At 43.6% G+C, this 22348-nt stretch overlaps 1 protein-coding gene across 1 annotated transcript in view; it reads left to right on the top strand.

The window, feature by feature from the left end:
- The first annotated feature begins 1634 nt into the window (after window positions 1-1634).
- The window catches only part of PAXBP1 (PAX3 and PAX7 binding protein 1), a 51182-nt gene continuing 30468 nt past the window's right edge, over window positions 1635-22348 (top strand). Inside the window, exons 1-8 of the mRNA XM_082247666.1 lie at window positions 1635-1978; window positions 3320-3463; window positions 8326-8493; window positions 11894-12112; window positions 12926-13029; window positions 14478-14698; window positions 16105-16294; window positions 18524-18647. Of these exons, the coding sequence (XP_082103792.1) occupies window positions 1765-1978; window positions 3320-3463; window positions 8326-8493; window positions 11894-12112; window positions 12926-13029; window positions 14478-14698; window positions 16105-16294; window positions 18524-18647 (1384 nt within the window). The 5' untranslated portion in view covers window positions 1635-1764. The remainder of the gene's footprint in view (window positions 1979-3319; window positions 3464-8325; window positions 8494-11893; window positions 12113-12925; window positions 13030-14477; window positions 14699-16104; window positions 16295-18523; window positions 18648-22348) is intronic.

Raw genomic sequence — 22348 nt, 5'->3', positions numbered from 1 at the left:
TACTGTAAAATCTCCTAAACATGTACCGTTTAGGAGATATTTACCTTACATGCAGCCAGTGACATCACTGGCGCATGCGCTCTGAAGGAACGGCCACTGGTGCCTTTCCTTCAGAGCCCAGTGCCGTGACCGTCGGTTCCCGCGCGCGTGCACGGGAGTGACGTCACCACGGCTCCGGCCAATCAGATGGCCGGATGCCGCGATCCTGGAAGACGGGCGACTGCACATGTCGCCCGTCATACAGGTAAGTGGGCGGCACGGTAAGTATTTCATAATGAGCATAATAGCTCATTATGTGTTTCTCTTTCAGGTTGAAAAAAAAAAATGTTAATGGGTTTACAACCTCTTTAATAGCGCATGCACAGCTAGGAGCAGAATTTAAAGAAAATCCGCTGCTTTGTCGATAAAGCCCACTCGTAAGTGGTCTATATCAACGTATATATTAGAGATCGACTGATTATCGGCAACACCGATATATCGGGAGCCGATATGCACTTTCCCCGATATATCGGAATCGGCCTTTTGATTTGCCGATATTTCGGGAAAGTGCTGTACCAGAGTGATGCCTGCAGCTAGAAGCATCACCCCGGGACCGGCATCCATAGCCGACGGTCGGCTGTCTTGTAATGACAACCGATGCGACTGAGAAGCCGCTCAGCTGTCATTACAAGGAGCGGGAGGGGGGACGCCCCCCCCTCCCGCCGCCTTCCGCGGCTCGCCTGGATCTCCCGTCCCACCGGAAGACTCGGGCATCCTACCTCCACCGCTGCCGCCCAAGAGAAGACCCGGGTCTCCGGAAGTGATGTTATGACATCACTTCCGGGTACTCTGCGCCGAATTAAAAAAACTAACTGGCGTTTTGAATGCTTTTCGGTGCAGAGGAGGGGTTTGGGGTCTTTTAGACCACCAGATCCCTCCACAAGGAGTTCCTGTAGAAAAAAAAAAAGAATAAAAAAAAAATGTTTTTTTACATGTGTGAAAGTATCAGCAGATATCGGCCAATACCGATATGCAATGACCAAAATATCGGTATTGGCATTATGAAAATGATATCGGTCGATCGCTAGTATATATATTCTTTAAACTCGCTATTCAAGAGCAAGTGGTTTTTCTTTAAATGCGCAAAAGCTATTGGAGAGCGAGCGTCCCATAACAACATAACACCCTGTCGCAAACGAACGAAAATTAAACGCATACTGATAGAGTGTATGTCTCACGCGCATGCGCAATTTGCGAGTGTCCCATACCTACAGAGCATCTACTGTAACACCGGAGTGAACGTGGTCATTGGCAGCCGCTAGGTGCCGCTATCATTCCATACCTCATTTCAGGGCGGTCATGAACAGGCTTTGCCGCTAGGTGTCGCTCTAGCACATTCATTAGCACACATACACAGATGTTGCATTGAAGGCCGCCGTACAGTAGGGGTCGCTGTGGGCAGCAGTCGTGTAGAGAGCGCGGTGTATGGGAGGCCGCCGTGCAGAAGGGGGTCACAGTGAGCAGCAGTGGTTTAGTGCGCTCTGTGTATTAGAGGTTGCTGTGGTTTAATGAGTGCGGTATGATAGGCGTCGCTGTGGTGTAGTGAGCGCGGTGCATTGGAGGCCGCCGTGCGGTAGGGGTCGCTGTTGTAGTTAGCGCGGTGCATTGGAGGCCGCCGCCCGGTAGGGGTCGCTGTGGGTGTTAGCGGTGCAGTGAGCGCGCTGTGTGTGGTGCGGAGCTCGGCGCGGCGTTGCTCGGTGCGGTGTCTGGTGTGGCGGGTCGGCCATGTTTCGCAAGGTTCGGAGGGTGAATGTGAGGAAGAGGAATGACTCGGAGGAAGAGGAGAGGGAACATGAGGCCTCGGAGCACAGCGAGCCGCCCGCCGCCGCTCCTCCTCCCCCCATCCTCCCTCAGACAGACAGCGGCGCTGCCGTGCAGGGGGTCACCAGGCCCAGAGGACCCAAATCTAAACTACTCAGCTTCCAGGATGAAGAGGAGGGTGAGTGTGGGGGATGGGCGGCTATGGGAACTGCACAACTGGGAGTACCACTGGTGACAGAGATCCCCCCTCCCCCATCACTGACATACAATGGGCGGGGCATGAGTGCAGAGGCACTACAATTCCCAGCATGGCTGGCCCCTCCCCCCAATGAGACAATACAAATCCTGACCCCTCCCCCTGATGAGGCACTACACATCCCAGCATGGCTGCCCCCCTCCCCCTGATGAGGCACTACACATCCCAGCATGGCTGCCCCCCTCCCCCCCTGATGAGGCACCACACATCCCAGCACGGCTAGCCCCTCCCCCTGATGAGGCACCACACATCCCAGCATGGATGGCCCCTCCCCCTGATGAGGCACCACACATCCCAGCATGGATGGCCCCTCCCCCTGAAGAGGCACTACACATCCCAGCATGGCTGCCCCCCTCCCCCTGATGAGACACTACACATCCCAGCATGGCTGCCCCCCTCCCCCCCCTGATGAGGCACCAAACATCCCAGCACGGCTAGCCCCTCCCCCTGATGAGGCACTACACATCCCAGCATGGATGGCCCCTCCCCCTGATGAGGCACTACACATCCCAGCATGGCTGCCCCCTTCCCCCTGATGAGGCACCACACATCCCAGCACGGCTAGCCCCTCCCCCCTGATGAGGCACCACACATCCCAGCATGGCTGCCCCCCTCCCCCTGATGAGGCACTACACATCCCAGCATGGCTGCCCCCCTCCCCCCCTGATGAGGCACTACACATCCCAGCATGGCTGGCCCCTCCCCCTGAAGAGGCACTACACATCCCAGCATGGCTGGCCCCTCCCCCTGAAGAGGCACTACACATCCCAGCATGTCCGCCCCCCTCCCCCGATGAGGCACTACACATCCCAGCATGGCTGCCCCCCTCCCCCCCTGATGAGGCACTACACATCCCAGCATGGCTAGCCCCTCCCCCTGATGAGGCACCACACATCCCAGCATGGCTGGCCCCTCCCCCTGATGAGGCACTGCACGTCCCAGCGTGGCTGACTCCTCCCCCCAGATGAGGCACGACTAGTCCCAGTGTGGCTTCCCCCTCCCCCCAATGAAGCGCTACATGTCCCAGGCTCTCCCCCTTCCCTCAATGAGGCACAAGTCCCAGTGTTGTCGACACCCCCCCCCCCCCCCCCCCACGAGGCACTACAAGTCCCAGGTGTGCCGTGGGCGAAGTGTTTGAGTGACACATGCGGTATATTGGGGTTTGAACTGGGGTCGGGGAGGGAAATGGGGTAATGTGTTCTTATTTCCATACCAATGTACTTCCTGATCCTTTCTGTTTTTTTGTTATCTTTTACTATACAGAGGAAGAAGTTTTTAAAATTAAAAAATCAAATCACAGCAAGAAGATAGTAAAACTCCTTAAAAAGGAATTTAAAGAGGATCAGGAGAAAACGAAGCCCAAGTCAGATGTCCCAGGACTGGATGGTAAGAAATTCATACACATGTGTGATCCTCTGTTTTCAGAAGTGGTATCTGAGTGTCCCAATACACGTACTATATATAATATATATATATATATCTCACACACTGTCCATTAGAGTTCAACACCTTGATGGCTGGCGGGACATTCATTGTTCTGAGTGGACGTCATAGGACTTCCTTCCTAGATTGTTCCGTGAAAAAACCATACCCGTGAGAAAACCATACCCTCGTCACTTCCGGTTCAGCTACGGAGGGTATGGATTTCTCACGGTAGTTAAACTTGCGGCGGGTACATTAAAACACTTCGGGTGCAACATAAATCGTGTCCTCTCCTATCGCTGTAACATCCCTCATCTCCGGTAATAAATATAAAAGCGGATCACGGAGCCGCGATCGCCGTCACATTTACGTCTCATACACCCGCCGCCGCTTTTATATTTATTACCGGAGATGAGGGAAGTTACAGCGATAGGAGAGGACATGATTTATGTTGCACCCGAAGTGTTTTAATGTACCCGCCGCAAGTATAACATTAGAAACAGTGCCGTGATATTTTCATGCCCACCGAGCATGCGCACTTGTCAAATTCTTTCTCCTTCAATTACGTATCCGGGGCTCTAAGCATGCGCACTACTGCGCTGCTCTGCTGTTTCAGACCGGAAGTGACGAGGGGTATGGTTTCTTCACGGGGTATGGTTTTTTAACGTTTCATAGATCACACCTCGCCTGCCCCATAGTGTCACCTGACAGATCAGTGTACCGCCCCTGCCAGTACCATGGGATCTGCTGTGATTGGTTACAGCGATCACATGGTACAAATTGTTCACAATGGATGGCTTCAATACATGCCATTCATTGTATACAATTGTGTTGATCTCCTGTAATTGGTCACAGTGATCACATTGTACAGACAGGGCCAATCACAGCTAATCACAATAGTAAACACAGGATAAGTGTTATTCAGAAAAAAGTTGTTGCCTTTGACAGTGAAAGTCATAGGGCTTATACACACGGGCGTTCCGCTTGTCCGCAAATCATCCTATTTTTTTGCGGGTGATATGCGGACATAATGTAAGTCAATGGGATTGTGGATGTCAGCAGATGACCATCCGCTGACATCCGATTTTCTTCCTTTCAGTTCTGTTCCGTTTTTTGGAACGGAACCGAACCCTATTTTTGTTCCGTTTAAAAAAACGGAACGGATGCAAAATCGGATGTCAGCGGTGTCATCCGCTGACATCCGCAATGCCCATATACTTACATTATGTCTGTATATCATCCGCAAACGGATGGGATGATATGCGGACATACGGAGCGAATGACACAAGTGTCATCCGCTCCGTGAAAAAAAAAAGTGCCGGAGCGGATTGCAATGCGGTCCGCTCCGTGTGAAAGAGCCCTTAGTGTGTAAAAAAATTAAAATAAATAAATATTCTAATCACCTGCCTAGAGTAGTAAAGTGTTACTATGGTAACACTACAGCTCTCGTCACAGCATGAAAAAAATAATAAAAAAAAAAAAAAACCTATATTTATTTTTTTAATATACATGCTGTCACCTGTCGGTTTCCCTGATCACCGCCACACCAGTTATGATGACGCTGTACTGCACCGGTAATAGTATGTAAAAAAAAAAAAAAATGTGAAAAAAATATATTTTTTTATAAGTTGACGCTAGCTCAAATGCAATTGCGTAGGGCCCCAGTCACATATAGGTGTCTCGGATGGTGGGCAGAATCGCTGCAAATCTGCCCACGATCCCGAATCATTGCAAATTGCAGGACGCCCATGTGATTCCCATGACTTGCAATTGCACCCCAAACGCTGCGCAATTTTGCCGCAATTGTTGCCCGATGAATCGCTGTAAAATTGCGCATTTAGAATTGCGGGACTCCTGTCGCCCAAAAGAAGTTCTTGTACTTTTTTTTTTTGTGCGACAGGCGTCCCACAATTCTGTTTGCGCAATTTTTCCGCAATTCGTCAGACGCGCCTTGTTTGGGGTGCCATTGTAAGTTACAGGAAACGCACGGGCATCCCGCAATTGGCAATGATGCAGAATCACGGCGGTTCTGCCCGCGATCTGAGACGCCTATATGTGAATGGAGCCTAAGTGAAAATGACCATAAACTAACATCCGTGCAACCAGTGTCAATTGCAGAAATAAACAATATAAAAGTAGATTGTAAGCTCTAACGAGCAAGGTCCTCTGATTCCTATTGTATTAAAGTGTATTGTATTTGTACTGTCTACCATCAAGTTGTAAAGCGCTGCGTAAACTGTCGGCGCTATATAAATCCTATATAATAATAATAAAAGTCCTGGAGATGATAAAAATGTATGAAAGGCAAAAATCTTCTATTCCACTTCTTTTTTCCACCACATGTTGTTAGTGATTCATGCTCTTCTTATTTTACTGTGCCCCACTTAAGTCATGCGTTCCACCACCTTGTATAAGAGGGGGGCACTCACCAGATAGCTTGGGGCCAGCAGGACCCTCACCACTTTAATGCTCAATCCTAAGCTTGGCGTATGCTTGGCATCCGCTTCCTTTGTACTTATCCAATGCCACCAGCAGGATAAACCCAGAATGAGAACAATAAGTGCCAGTTCACATTATTGCGGATGCGCTGATCGCATGTAATTCGGAGCGCACTGCTCCTTCATTACATGCGATCTCATGTGCGGATGCGAGTTCAGCCATACACTTTGTATGGCTGAATTCGCACTGCATTCGCAGCAAACTCGCACAGGAGGCATTTTTTGAGCCGCCTCAGAATCGGATCGCACAGTGGTTCACACTTGTGCGATCCGATCCTGTGCGAACTGTCAGATCGCCCTGCGATATGCGATCAAACTGGGGGTGTCGTTAGCATTTAATTGACACCCCCTGCGTATCGCATACGGCAGTGTGAACTGCCAGATGTGCAGATGCGATGCGTGATCACGCTGCATATTCGCAGCGTTCCCGCATCGCATAAATGTGAACCGAGCCGAACACGATAATCGTTTATTTGAAACAATTAATTTCAGAATATATGTCAGTACTCGCATTCTCATGTGCCATGCAGAACCTCTACATTTATTTCATTGGAGTATGCGTTTTTGGTGCGCTCTTTAACCCTTTTGCTGCAAGAGCCATTTTTTGCACACGTTGAAAAAATCTTTTTAGGCCTTAGGATTACACCTAGAAAATAAAATAATGGTAGTCCCAATTTTTTATGTCATGTGATATTACAGCAAGGGTCTAGGAAAGCAAAATTTCAGTAAAAAATACACAAGTTAATTTTAAAATATAAAAGGCAAGGCTGCATGAGTCAATAGATATCCAACATGTCAAACCTTAAATTTGTGTGCGCCCGTGGTGACAAACTTCAATACCCTATATTTTCTATAGGTGACACTTGAAAGGCTCCCCTTATAGGTCATCCGTTTAGCGTTACAGAAGAGGTCTTCTGCTAGAATAATTGCTCTCACTCTGGCGTGCACGGCAAACTGACATGTCTATCGCACTCGTAGTATGCTTGCGTTCATTTGTATGTGGGGGTGAGGGACTTCACGGCTATACTAGCTATGTCGCTTTTCCACTGCATGGAACTGAACGGTTCGGCTCGCTTTTGTGCTTTTCCACTGCATGGTACCGCATGGTACGGTGTAGGAACGGTTCGGTACAGCGACGCTTTTCCACTGCATGGAACCGAACGGTACGGCTCTCAAAAAACAGTACCACCTCGATTGTGGTTCCAAGAGGTACCATACCCGGTACCATATCCCACAATCCTTTGCATGCAGTCACTACTAGCCACTGATTGGTCAGAGAATCGTTGTTATCCCACCCACTTAACTTTAGTACTACTTTAGTGGAAAAGCAAACCGTACCGTACCGAACCGTACCACGCGGTCCAACACCGTACCATGCGGTACCAGCAGTGGAAAAGCAAACCGGGCCGAGTAGAGCCGAGCCGGTACTTGCAGTGGAAAAGTGCCACTAGTGAAGTCGTATACGGTTCTTTCTGGGTCACCGCCAAAAAGGAGATGAGAGCGGACGTGTGTCCGCTTTTCTACCTTCCCTCCAACCACCGCACCCGCCATGACGGTCCCGAGCCAGGAATACATGGTGGGGCACCGGTACTGTGGGGTGTGTGGAGGTAATCGGGCGTCAGTGCATCCACCTGACAGGCAGGAGTCTGCCTATTAGTTTTACACACACTCCCAGTGGTTGCAGCTACTGGATTGTGTGTGAAACCCCCCCCCCTCTGTCAGGGATGTACAGACCTGACACCATATGACCGCATTCACATTGATCCGACTTTTTAGCGTGACAAGTCGTGGTCCGTCACCATCCCATTGTGTAGTACAGGAGCTGTTTTAATAGGAGCGACACAAGTCCCTCCGACTTAGAAAAAGGGTCCTGTACTACTTCGGGGCGACCTGGAGGCAACTTGCATAGACATTCATTTTATGAAGTCCGTGCAAGTCGCGCTGCACGCGACTTCACAGGTCGCCCCTTAAGTCAGAGCGACTTAGTGTGAACCGGCACTAAGGGTTAAACATGCACCAAACATACAGCATTCAGGACTTTTCAAAATGCACCGCACATATAGCGCATTGGTGTGAAGATTTCCATAGGATTTAAAAGGGTACATTTGTAGTTCTTTTTTGTTCTACTTTTTTAACACCAAAAGCGCATCAAATACTGATCAGTGTGAAAGGGCCTAAGACATTAGGAAGGTGAGAGATGTGCGGGGACAATGTCAGCACTATCAGAAGGTGTTGAATTTTGTAGATTATACCAGCCTCAATTCCAGACTATATAAGAGAGCGAATAGAGGCAAGCTGTGTGCCAGAGCACAAAGATATTTATTGTTTCAGTTTTGTTTCTTTTTTTAGATCAACCTGTAAGAAATGTTGCTGTTAAAGATGGTGGCCTGGAAGATATGAACACTGGTAGTGATCTTGGTGAGGAAGAAATGGAAGTAGAAAGTGAAAAAGAGGAGGAGAAACCCAAAGCCGGTTCATTTGCCAACTCCCTGTCATCTTTAAATGTTCTGCGCCCAGGTACGAAGTCAGTATATGTTTACAGATGTATTTGATTAATGATCTTTGATATTGAAAACACAACTCCCATTTCAGTGAGAATTTTCATGTGTTTTCATTTGGTTCTTGTGTCCAACCCAGGCTTTCATCCTGTTCTAAAGTCAGCAAAACTTTGTTCATGTCTTCCTCTTCAGTGCCCCACTAGCATAAAAAAAAAAGCTTACGCTTATTATGACAACTGATGTGTCATCCTGAGTTTGGTGAATGTAGTGCAACTGTACATTGGGGCAATAGGAAATTCAGAGTCTGACATTTTGGCCTGTTCTTTCTATCTTGTCAAATAAGCAAACCATGCAAAACCTTTTTTTTTTCCTTTCTCTTTTAATAATTCATAATATTTAACCAGTTATGGACCGGAAGGATTTGCCCCCTTAATGACCAGGCCATTTTTTGCAATTTGGCATTGCGTTATTTTAACGGATAATTGCGGGATTGTACGATGCTGTACCTAAATAAAATTGATGTCCTTTTTTTCCCACAAATGGAGCTTTCTGTTGGTGGTGTTTGATCACCTCTGCGATTTTTTTTTTTTTTTTTTTTTTTTTTTGCGCTATAAACAAAAAATGAGCGACAATTCTGAAAAAAAACAATATTTTTCACATTCTGCTATATACAGTGCCTTGCGAAAGTATTCGGCCCCTTGAACTTTGCAACCTTTTGCCACATTTCAGGCTTCAAACATAAAGATATAAAACTGTAATTTTTTGTGAAGAATCAACAAGGGGGACACAATCCATGAAGTGGAACAAAATTTATTGGATATTTCAAAATTTAACAAATAAAAAAACTGAAAAATTGGGCGTGCAAAATTATTCAGCCCCTTTACTTTCAGTGCAGCAAACTCTGTCCAGAAGTTCAGTGAGGATCTCTGAATGTTCCAATGTTGACCTAAATGACTAATGATGATAAATAGAATCCACCTGTGTGTAATCAAGTCTCTGTATAAATGCACCTGCACTGTGATAGTCTCAGAGGTCCGTTCAAAGCGCAGAGAGCATCATGAAGAACAAGGAACACACCAGGCAGGCCTGAGATACTGTTGTGGAGAAGTTTAAAGCCGGATTTGGACACAAAAATATTTCCCACGCTTTAAACATCCCAAGGAGCACTGTGCAAGCGATAATATTGAAATGGAAGGAGTATCCAGACCACTGCAAATCTACGAAGACCTGGCCGTCCCTCTAAACTTTCAGCTCATACAAGGAGAAGACTGATCAGAGATGCAGCCAAGAGGCCCATGATCACTCTGGATGAACTGCAGAGATCTACAGCTGAGGTGGGAGACTCTGTCCATAGGACAACAATCAGTCGTATACTGCACAAATCTGGCCTTTATGGAAGAGTGGCAAGAAGAAAGCCATTTCTTAAAGATATCCATAAAAAGTGTCATTTAAAGTTTGCCACAAGCCACCTGGGAGACACACCAAACATGTGGAAGAAGGTGCTCTGGTCAGATGAAACCAAAATCGAACTTTTTGGCAACAATGCAAAACGTTATGTTTGGCGTAAAAGCAACACAGCTCATCACCCTGAACACACCATCCCCACTGTCAAACATGGTGGTGGCAGCATCATGGTTTGGGCCTGCTTTTCTTCAGCAGGTGACAGGGAAGATGGTTAAAATTGATGGGAAGATGGATGGAGCCAAATACAGGACCATTCTGAAAGAAAACCTGATGGAGTCTGCAAAAGACCTGAGACTGGGACGGAGATTTGTCTTCCAACAAGACAATGATCCAAAACATAAAGCAAAATCTACAATGGAATGGTTCACAAACATATCCAGGTGTTAGAATGGCCAAGTCAAAGTCCAGACCTGAATCCAATCAAGAATCTCCATCCAACCTCACTGAGCTCGAGCTGTTTTGCAAGGAGGAATGGGCAAAAATTTCAGTCTCTCGATGTGTAAAACTGATAGAGACATACCCCAAGCGACTTACAGCTGTAATCGCAACAAAAGATGGCGCTACAAAGTATTAACTTAATAATTTTGAATAATTTTGCACGCCCAATTTTTCAGTTTATTTGTTAAAGTTTGAAATATCCAATAAATTTCGGTCCACTTCATGATTGTGTCCCACTTGTTGATTCTTCACAAAAAATTACAGTTTTATATCTTTGTTTTGAAGCCTGAAATGTGGCAAAAGGTCAAAGTTCAAGGAGGCCGAATACTTTCGCAAAGCACTGTAACATTCCTAAAAAAATCAAAATTTTTTAAGATTTTAGGCCAATTTGTTTTCTGCTACATTTTTGGTAAAAAAAAATTGCAATAAGCATATTTTGATTGGTTTGTGCAAAAGTTATCGCGTCTACTACGGAAAAGATTTATATAATTTTTATTGTGTTTTTATTTTTACTAGTAATGGTGATCTGCAATTTTTAGCATGACTGCGACATTGCGGTGGACAGATCGGACCCCTAACTGACATTTTTGACACCTTTGGGGGCACCAGTGACATTACTACTGTAATCAGTGCTAAAAATATGCACTGTTACTGTAATGACACTGGCAGGGAAGGGGTTAACAGTGGGTGATCAAAGGGTTAAATGTAAGCCTAGGGGAGTGTTTCTAACTGTATTGTATGGGGGTTGGGCTTTTGAAATGATCACAGAGACCTGTGATCCTATATAGAAGGATCACGGGCTCTATGATCATTCAAGGGAGAAGAACGGTCAGCTGTGTTTACAACAGCTGACTGTCCTCTCTCAGCGGGGAATAATCGTGGGTGCCCGGCAGCAATCGGAGCCGCTAGCCCCGTGCATCGGAGTCCCAGCTGCCAGCGGCGCTCACTCGCCCCCTAGCTGCAGGCGCGCGACTGATGTACAGCTACGTCGGTTTGCGCAGGAGGGGCTGCCTGCCGCAGTAAATCTGCAGCGGGCTGTCCTTAAGTGGTTAAATATAATTCATGAGGTCTGTTGTACATTTTTGTATTTTATAGATAATTTTTATTTTAATATTTTTTTTATTTGTTAAAGATAAATTCCAAGTATGAATAATTTATACATAGTTACTTTGCTTCATCTTGGACCAGTGTAACTGTCTGGATACCATACCTGGTTGATGCCGCTGGAAATCACTGAAGTAGACACTGCTATTCCAATGTTCTTCACTTGCTTCCAGATCCTGTGCTGAGTGGTTGTTCTGCATTCTGAACCCAGGAGATACACTGTCACTTAGCACAGGCACCAGTCAGAGAATGCTTAACATTTTCTGAATAAATACAAAGCGTTCTCTGATTGGATGAGGGGCAGAGGTGGGGTGGTGACGTCCATACCTGGAATTACTCTTTTAGGTTAGGTTTTTATTTCGCTCCCTAGTTTTTCATAATGAGGAAAATCGTTGATGTGATTTTTTTTATAGGAGAGATCCCAGATGCAGCCTTTATCCATGCTGCTCGCAAGAAGAGACAGATGGCTCGGGAACTTGGGGATGTTCCATCTTTGGATGTGGATGGTGGTAAAAGGTTGGTGCGTGAGGATGAGAATGATGCCAGTGATGATGAAGATGATGATGAAAAGAGGCGGATCGTTTTCTCCGTACGAGAAAAATCACAAAGGCAGAAGATAGCTGAAGAAATTGGTGAGCCCTGTTAGCATGTTCTTTTTAGAGTTGAAGTTGTGTGTTGTGCTAAGTGATGGGAGCTTTCTACCAAGCAGTTCCTGTGTGTTACTTATCTGGGTAAATCCAGCCATAGACATTAGAAAGCTGTTGGATGCATGGGAAAGAGAGTTTTGTTATTTTAAAATCTCTGTCAACATTCACACTTGTATTGCATTAAGGCCAACTCACACCATCAAGTTGTGGTAACACACGTTACATGTGTTGGTGCAATGCAGTTGCATTAATTCAGAATAGAATTCCAACACACTTCTCTGGCCGGATGTTCATTACAATGTGGCTCTGAGAATGCTGCTTGCATGATTTTTGGTCAGTTGTGATAACCAAAACAAAATGAGTGAGCTGCCCTAATGCAACACACTTTATTAAGCGTGTTTAATGCACAATGGAGGACCAAACGGTGTGAATAGCCCCTTAGGGTGATTGTTAAAGGACAGTGTAACTTTAATAGGAGTTGCCCTTTTTACTATTGATTCCCTAACTACTACTGTGTGGCAGTATCAGGATAAAAAGAAGCTTTGTAGCAGGTGTGAGTTTTGCATTTATTTTACAGCAGCCTTTGTAGATATGTGCTCCTGGTCACTTGTATGCTACTGCCAGGGTGCTACCCCCACTACAGTATATCTAAAGAAAGTTATGTAGTGCTAGAGGTCCTCATTAAGGTGTTCACTTCATACCCTACAGCCTACACCATATTGGCACCATTTTTTTTTCTCCGTTTGGACCCATATTTCAGACAATGCAGTTTCTACAATTGTGTTTTCTCTGTGGCAGGAATCGAGGGAAGCGATGATGAAGCTCTGGCAACAGGGGAGCAAGATGAAGAAATCAGTCGCTGGGAACAGGAACAGATACGAAAAGGAATTAGTATACCACAGGTGTGCATTTTCTTATGGTATTATATTGCCATTTGTACCAAAATGATTTACACAGTTCTAAAAGGTGATGTTTATTTAGTTTTGGCTAAAGTGGTTGCGGTTTACCAGTCTTGATAAGGGCTCTGTTAGAGAAGTTTACTCTCCCTTCCTGTCAGTGATTTCACAAGGCGAGAAGTAAGGGAAAATCTGCAATAGAATTGCAGACAGACAAGTCTTACAGGGGTTCTAATTCTCCCATCCTATAATTGGGAAGAAAAAATAATAAAAAAACATTGTTGTTGTGGAAGAGTCCCTCACACTTTCTTTCTGGCAAAAGGTTGTTAACATTACAGGAAGTGAGGGTAAATCTGTAAAATCTGATCGTTCTAACAGTTCCACACTGATCTGTATGTTTTGAAGGTCTTTTATCTAAATTAGTTAAACTGCTCCTCTAAAGATACAGTAAGAGAACAATAAAGTCGAATTTCTGCTGAAGCCTAACTAGTCTTTAATAAATTGTTTTTTACCAATGATTTAAAATCTACTTACTCCTGCCCATAAAGTCCCAAACCTGACCTGAGGCACCAAAAATCACAAAAAAATAGTCTTAAAAAGTACTTCCTCCCCCTCCTTACATCTATACTAACTGACCTGTGCAAAAAGTTGTATATACTTACCTACAGTATTTTCAGCCCACTCTGGTCCAGTCACATAACTCGGCTCCCCTGTGTCAGACAACAGTGGTTGCAGGGTAGAGGAGGGATCTTTGACAACAGTTTCACCATGTAGCCTATGGGTGACATCATTGTTTCAGCTGTGGTAGTATGGGTGTTAGGAGGGGGGAGAAAGCAATTTTAAAGCTGATCTCCAGCTTTACTGTCACTTTAAATAGTTTGTTTGAGCCAAGGTGGCCCACATGCACTATTTCCTACACAAACATGTGGCCTTGCTTGGTGCTTTGTATAAAATATCAGATACATACAGTAGCCTTGTGTTCCAGCTGTGAGACGAGACCTTCTTGTCTCACACCTGGAACAAAATAGTCGGGTTGAGTGCCACTCAGCCATTCTCTTTCAGCTTTATATTTTCTATATCAATGCAAAGTTTCCTCTGACTGGCAGAGCTCGTGTTGTCATCTGCCGGCCTTTCAACCTTAGCCAATCGGAGGAAGCTTTGTATTCAGAGAATACTAAGCTGCCTATAAATGGCTGATTGCTGCACAGCCAGACTCTGTTTTGTTCTTGGTGTAAGACAGGAAGGTGTTGCCTCAGACGGAACAACTTGGCCCAAAAAAACTATTTAAAGTAACTAAAGCTGGAATTCTACTTTAACTAGAACAGGAAGTATGTTACTTTCAGAATCGCCAGGATGAAGGAACTGTTAAGCTGCAATATATAATTAGATACACTTTTAATAAAAGACCTTCCATGACTGCTTAATTTTTACCAATTTTGTCTCTTCTCTTTCAGGTCCAAGCACCCCAGCCTGCCGAGACAAATAATTTATTCTACCCAAGCACTTACCAAGGGATACCCTATGGCTCATCCTACAATGTCCCTTACTCCTATTCTGCTTTTGGATCTGCTGAAACAAAACCTCTAAAACCAGATAATTCTGTCTCTTTCAAAACTCCCAAAAATGAGATGACTCCTGTTACTATTGATTTGGTAAAGAACCAGCTTAAAGACAGGTAGGGCAGACTAGCTTTCCTTTGGGGGACTACCGCAGGCTTTCAGTTGCCCTGGCCTTTGTTGTATGGGACCAGGAACCGTAAAGCTTTTGTGTAACAGCAATGAACCGAAGAAGTCGGATGGAATCAAGAATTGAGCATATGGCTTGCCTACTGAGGTTGCTTTCTGGGCCAGGGCTGTGTCACTAGGACTTGTGGACCAAAAATAGAGATGACAATGAGTTTCACAGAGGGCCACAGGTATAAAAGGTTAAGCCTTCATGCAACAGTTCATTTTATCACTGTACAATTTGGTAAACCTTGGGCACACATTTTGACTTGCTTTGCTTTGGAAAATGTTAAAGTATACCTCCAGTTTTCATTAACAAAAAAAAGAGGTTAACGATGTGCATTGTTAGCAAACATTGCAGATTAATGCCATTCTCTGTTAAGAAATAACTGTTTTATGTCCTGATTTCTGAATGGAAAGCACTGTTTTTTTTTTTTTTTTTTTTATTCACCTGAGCAAATCAAATTATAAGAACAAACTATCGTCTGCATCTTTTTTAGAAGTTGATGAGCCTTGGCAAGAATATCGCCACAAATTAATCTACAGGGCATTTCTAAATCCTGATTTGTATCACTGCAACTTCAGGTTAATATAGTGAGCTGACCATAAAATTAGATATGTGAGGCATTCTGTACACCAACAATGGAGCACTTCCAGGTGGCTAGGTTGTCATTTTTTAAATTTTTTTTTTTTTGCCAATTTTTTGTAGAATCAATGCAGCTGCATAGAAAGGTGGAAACGTAAATCTAATAAACTTAGAGGCTACAAAACCTGTAGCTGCTGACTTTAAATAACAGGACACTTAACAGTCCAGGGAATCCAGCGTCATCCTCGCCAGTTCTTCTCTAGCCTCTCGGCTCCCCGGACCAGCATCTTAAATGTGGGTGTCCAGCTGTGCTGCTTGCGGCTTCACACCCGACTGCCCACTGCGCATGTGCGCAAAAACAAAACAACTGGTGTAGCAATTATGTTATCTTTTTAGTGAAAGGTGAATTTTGCTTTATGGGGTTTAAAGCTTTGCTTTTGTGTCATCATTTTTGGAAGACTGGTATATCTTGATAGAATGTCATTTTAGGTAGTCGTTCTGCTCTAATGTTCTAAAGTGAGATTGTAGCTTTATATAGGTGTTTGTGGGTTTTAATTCTCACTGGCTGCTAATATTTAGAGACCCCACTCTTTTCTGTACACCCGTATTACTTGTCAGGAATGTGCTTTGTTGTGTAAGGTTTGAAAAAAAAAAAAAAATTTATGCCGGAATGGTGTGTGGTTTAAAGTTAGGAGCTATTGTTACGAAAACTTTCTGTGCAGAAACAGGGACAGCCATAATCATTTGCTCACGTGTAATGTTTTATACCAGGCTCAGAGCAATGGAGGAGACTCACAAAGCAAATCTGGAAATGTATGAGAAGCATGAGCAAAGCCGGCAAGACTCCAATAAAGCAATTAGCCGATTAGAAGGGTGTTCTGGGGATAATTCTGAACAGTATCAGTTCTTACAAGAAATGCGAGGGTATGTCCAAGACTTGCTTGAGTGTTTCCGTGAAAAGGTAAGAATGCAATCATTTTTAGTCTTCTAATGTTTCAGACCTCCTTTTTTTTTTTTTTTTTTGTTTCTCCCATTATATCAAAATTTTTCTATTGCGTTTGTGTTTTCTCAGTGCTTTTTTGCCAATTTTTTTTCCACATTTGAATCCAATGCCAATTTAGTCCAAGTATGTTTTTTTATTATTCAAAAATGCCACTTTGCATACCTTTTGCAGATGCAGTAAAATTTTATCTTTTGTGAAGCCCATTATCACATACATTTTTAATATAGTTCTTTCTTTAAATGCCCAGGTATCTGCAGTTAGTCTTGGGTTTTGACCTTTTATTGGCCTTAAAAATATTCCTGGTTTATCTCTTGGTTTCTACATATTCCACGTGGTCATGTGTACACCTTCCATGTGCCTTTTAGGTCTTATAATTATTAAATAACTGCTTACTGTAGGGTAGATATGTAAAAAGTAAATGGTGTTCTGTTTGTTTAAATATTGGGGTAGTCTTTTGATAGGAGTTGGTCTGGTAACTACAACGAATAGATTATATTAGGTCCAGAATAAGTCTGGATTTAATTCTGCCTAATGAAACTGCAGATCTGGTTCCTAATATACTGTTTGCCTTAATTCAATCTTTTTTGTCAGGACTGAACAAATCCAAGAATCAGGTAGCTGGTGTTTAAATTTATGTATTTATATATATATATATATATATATATATATATATATATATATATATATATATATATATAATATATACTTGTCCTCCGGTTTTAGAGAAGTGCACAAACTAATCTTACAGGTCCCAATAATCATACATAGATATTTAGGCCTCGTACGTATAGGTTTTAATTTGCAAGAGAACTGTGTGTAGAGCAAGCTTTTGCACAGCATTTCCCAAGCTTTCAGCAAACTTGTAGCCATTAAAGTACCATTCCTCTCCAGTTTGGGAATGGTAAGCACAGATCTTTAATGGTGTGTTTTCACTTTTAGCAAGCTGCTAACAGGCTATAGTACATGTCAAGCACTACTCAAAGCTTCTTTAACCACTTGCCGACCACATTATAGCAGAATGACTGCTACAGCTTGGCCAGCCAGTCCTGGGATGGCGCTTGTTCTGTGATCTTTGTGTTCTTAGGACATTGCTGATCACAGATCGGAGTAAAGGGCCAATCACAGCAGCCCTTTACCGAGTGATCAGCTTTGTCCAATCACAGTTGATCACGATGTAAACACAAGCCGGTTATCAGCATTCCTTTCCTCACGCTGACATGTGTGGCTGTCCCTGTTCAACAAAAGTTGACCAGGAATATTTTAAAACTTTCATTGATTAGCGTCAGCAACCAGTCAGCTGCAGCCGCTGATCAGTGTGTTCTGACAACGAAGTGTCTCCGCTGTCAAAGTAAAAGGTCTCAGCGGGGGAGATTCTTTTATCCACTTCACTTGTGTGGGTGGAGAAATTGCTTTGCTTTTTTTTTTTTTTTTTTGATCAACCTGCTGAGAAATGGTGCCCCGTTGTTAATGTGAGTTTGCAAAATAGTCTCTTGTATCAGTGGTAGGAACAGTGACCCAAAGGCTGAATAAAGGCAAACAAAGGGCTGCATCTGGCCCCCAGGCAACCGTTTGGAGACCACTACTTTAGTGCATTGCTGTACATATGTAATCTTTCTACGCTATAGGTTTGAGTATTGGCTCAGTTTATTTGGAGCAAATCTGCAGTTTCCATCGAAAGCTGACACCGCTCAGCTTTCTACCTTGTTTCAACATGCTTTTTTGTAAGCAGTTGGAAACAATGTTCTCCATGTAGTACAGCAGAAAACTGTCTTGGATATTTCATTATTTTATGATACAGGCCCATTGAGATAGTAAAATGAATAAAAGACTTCTACAATCTTGCTGGTAGACCAGGTAAGTCAAGTCTCAGGATGAGGTTTCCAAGGCCAGAGTTCTGTTCTCAGGGGAGATTGTATATCTGGGTTTTATGGCAACAGATGTTAAGGTTCTCTTTCTTTGACATCCAGCGATGGGGATGGTTTAATGTACATTGCCCTGTGTACTATCAAACATTTTGAATTTTACTTTGTTTTTAGTCATTACAGACTGCATTTCTCTTGTGTTTGACGTGTTGATTGGAAAGAGAAAAGTAGACTGTTCTCGGGAAGTCCTCTTAGTGCTTGGAATAACCTGTCCCTGATGCATGCACAAAGACTGGATATTATGAATGTTGTTATATTTTTTCAGGTGCCTCTGATTATCGAACTTGAAACGGCAATGCACCAGCTGTTCAAACAGCGAGCTGCCCGCCTTGTCCAAAGACGACAAGATGATATTAAAGACGAATCTTCGGAGTTTTCGAGCCATTCAAGTCAGTCCATCTTGAAGGTTTTTATTATTCATTAAACAACCTCGTTAGTAAATCACTTGCAATGTCTGTGCTTTAACCATTTCAGAGCTGGTTTAGGTGGTGAAATTGGTGCTCATCATTGTTGCAGTGTGTCCTTGTGGACATGTGGGAGGGACTGTAATGTACATGTGCAATCCTTTTCCTTGTTTGTCCACGTGTCAGATTATAATTATTCTGTCAATACACTTTATAGGACAGCGCCACCCAAAATCAATATTCCATTGGTTTGTGGTCAATGTTGCATAGGAGTACTGCCAATTTAATTATATCTCTGAAATGCCAGTGTTGAAATTGTCTTGCAGTAGTTGGTGTCTCTATCCCTGCCACAAATCCTTAACAGGGAGTATAATCTGTAAATAGCCTTTTATAGATCCCTTTCTTTAGTGGTTTCCTTTTGGGTATGTATTTACCTGCTGCCCTGCACCTGTGATCTTCACTGTGCTGTCCTGGGACTGTACACCAGGCAGGTACCTTGTGCTCCCCCTTCCATTCCTGTGGAGAGGCCAGTATACTCAAAGTAAAGTACAGGCATACACGTATAGATCCATCTGTAGCAGGGGTCTCCAAACTTTCTATACAAAGGGCTAGCTTAATTCCCTTCAAACTTTAGGGGGGCTAGTCTGTGGCAAGCAGGAATAGAAAATGCCCCGGTGTGAGTGGGAGTAAACAGTGTCCTCTCTGAGGGGGGAATAATGTCCCATCATTGGTGTCAGTGGGAAGAATAGTGCCCCATCTTTGGTATTAGGGGGAAGAATTTTGCCCCATCATTGGCGTCAGTGGGAGGAACTTTGCCCCAAGTGCCTCCATAAAATCGAGCAAAGGGCCGCATCTGGCACTCTGATCTCAGCCAGCGGTGTGAGGTTAGGTTGCAGTAAAATATTTCCCCACAGAGAATCCATTAATAGGCAGGGCATTGGAGGTCCATAAAGGACAGTTTCACTAAAAGTAAAATTGCCATTTTAATCCATATTATTAAAAAAATCAAAGGAGCACAACTACATGATTTGCCATTCTTGGTACAGATATACAATCTCTAGAGCGATACAAGTGGCTGTTAACCAAGCAAAATCCGGTTTGGGTAAATTTGGCCTTTGAAATATGTAATGAATTTGCAAAAGCTAACCCTTATCTACATTTTCCACTAGAGGGCAATTGCAGATCTGTTTTCTTTACCGATTGCAATAGAATACTTGATTTCAGATTGACTGGTGTCAGCAAGTGTAGATCACTGTTATCTCCACTATGTTACTAAATGAAAGCCTTTTGTGTTATTGGATTGTTCATTTTAAATACCTTAAGTAGTTCCTCCTTAAGCTGGCCTGCCACTACAATTCTTGCTGAGCCTTGTTTTATACTCTAGTGTAGAGGTCTGCCTCTCTGGCTGCAGATTGAATGGATTGTTTAGGTAAGATTTCACAACTACATAGGAGTGGGTATATTTTTGGAAAATTGTAAAGTGTGTACCAGGTTTATTCTTCTTCTAAACCGTCAATCGTGCAGTCAAGTAAAGTTACCTCTCGACATGAGATGATCATCAGCTCATGTCTTTAAAGTAGAACTATAGGCAAAACTTTTTTTTTTCTCCCCCATTTTGGATAGTGAAAGGTTATACCCCTGTCAGTTTATTTTTACCATATGTGTCCCATTGGGGAGATTTACCTTAATTTCCTGTCTCAGAGCCAAAACAGAAAGTGAGAGGAAATCCCTGCATTAGGAGAATCCATTGGGCACCCCCAGGTCATCTTAACCACTTAAGCCCCGGAAGATTTTACCCCCTTCCTGACCTGGGGGTATTTTGCGATTCGGCACTGCGTGACTTTAACGGACAATTGCACGGTCGTGCGACGCTGTACCCAAACAAATTTGACGTCCTTTTTTTTCCCCACAAACAGAGCTTTCTTTTGGTGGTATTTGATCACCTGTGCGATTTTTTTTTTTTTGATCATGCGCTAGAAACAAAAAAAGAGCGTCAATTTTGCAAAAATAACAATATTTTTCAAATTTTTTTTATATGAAATTCCCCCCAAAAAAAATTAAAAAACCAAAATTTAACATTTTCGGCCAATTTGTTTTATGCTACATATGTTTGGTAAAAAAAAATCGCAAAAAGCGTATTTTGGTTTGCGCAAAAGTTATCACGTTTACTAACAAAGGGAAAGATTTTTGTAATTTTTGGTGGTTTTTTTTTTTAACGAGTAATGGCGGCGATCTGCGATTTTTATTTTTTTTTTTTTTTTTTTCTTTGCGGGACTGCGACATTGCGGCGGACAGATCGGACCCTTGACTGACATTTTTGACACTTTTGGGGTTACCAGTGACATTACTACAGTAATCAGTGCTATACATATGCACTGTTACTGCAAAATGACACTGGCAGGGAAGGAGTTAACTGTATTGGAGAGGGAGGGGTTAAGTGTGTCCCTAGGGGCGTGTTTCTAACTGTGATTGGACATGGCTACTAGTGTAAAAACAGAGATCAACGGTCCTACATAGTAGAACCGTCTGATCTCCATTTTTACACAGGGGAGAATGACAGGCGGCTTTGTTTACATTAGCCGCCTGCCTTTCTCCCTTCCCTGCGAACGATCGTGAGTGACCAGCGGACATCGGGTCACACGCACTGACTTGTTAGGGAACGAGCCGGGGCGGGCGCGCGCTCGCCCGCTATTGGCTCACAAGCTAGTGACCTACCGAGAGAGATTTTTTTTTTTATATTATAATTTAAAAAATAAATTAATAACCACACTCCCTGTCCACTTACCTTTAAGCAGAGGTAACTGGATAGGGAGATGGAAGCCTGCAAAAACTTCCCTCTCATTGCATTGAGAACAGGCAGTGGAAAGTCATTACTCCCGGCCACCATAAGAGGGCGCCAGTTCCCCATTGGAAGCCTCTCTCACTCACAGAAGAAGGCAGAAAAGCCGGGGCCTCAATTTTTGGACGACGCGGAAGTCTGTGCACTCGGGGAGGAGGTGGGGGCGCAAAAGGGACAGGACACCTCCTGCAGGGCACCCAGGCGCCAGGTCGCTAATTCTAGTCGCAAATGCGACCTGGCGCCCGGGGTTTGTCGAGCCCTGCTATACTGTACATGGACATGCTTTTTTTTTTGTTTTTTGGTTTAATGTAATATTTTAATTTTCTGAGATCCTGAATTTTGGGTTTTCACTAGCTGTAAGCCATAATTAATCAAGACATTCTTGAAATATATCACTTTGTGTGTAATGCGTCTATATATAATGGGAGTTTAATTTTTGAATTGAATCACTGAAATTAAGTTTTTCATGATATTCTAATTTTTTTGAGATGCACCTGTATTTGCTAAAATAATTGCATTTCCATGTTCTCTGTACTGTGGGAGACCAGATATAGTGAATGCAGGGCCCTGGGTTCAGTAACACAGTAAAGTAGTGTTCCCATTGGAAAATGTCCACTCCTTTTCTGGGGGCAACCCAACATTTTGGGATTTTCTTTTACATTCACTTTCAATTATAATGGTAAAAAGGACAAAAAAGAGTGTGAATCTCCTTAACTGAGGCACAGAAAGCAATAACTGGCAGGTGCTATAATCCCTCTTCTCTATCCAACACTAAAAAAAAAAGTTTTTGCCTTTAGGTATACTTTAAGTACAGTAAAACCTTGGTTTGAGAGTAACTTGGTTTAAG

This window comes from Pelophylax lessonae (assembly GCF_965119305.1).
Source record: "Pelophylax lessonae genome assembly, chromosome: 2".
In the NCBI taxonomy this organism is placed as follows: Eukaryota; Metazoa; Chordata; class Amphibia; order Anura; family Ranidae; genus Pelophylax; species Pelophylax lessonae.
This window is presented reverse-complemented; position numbering and strand designations above follow the sequence as displayed.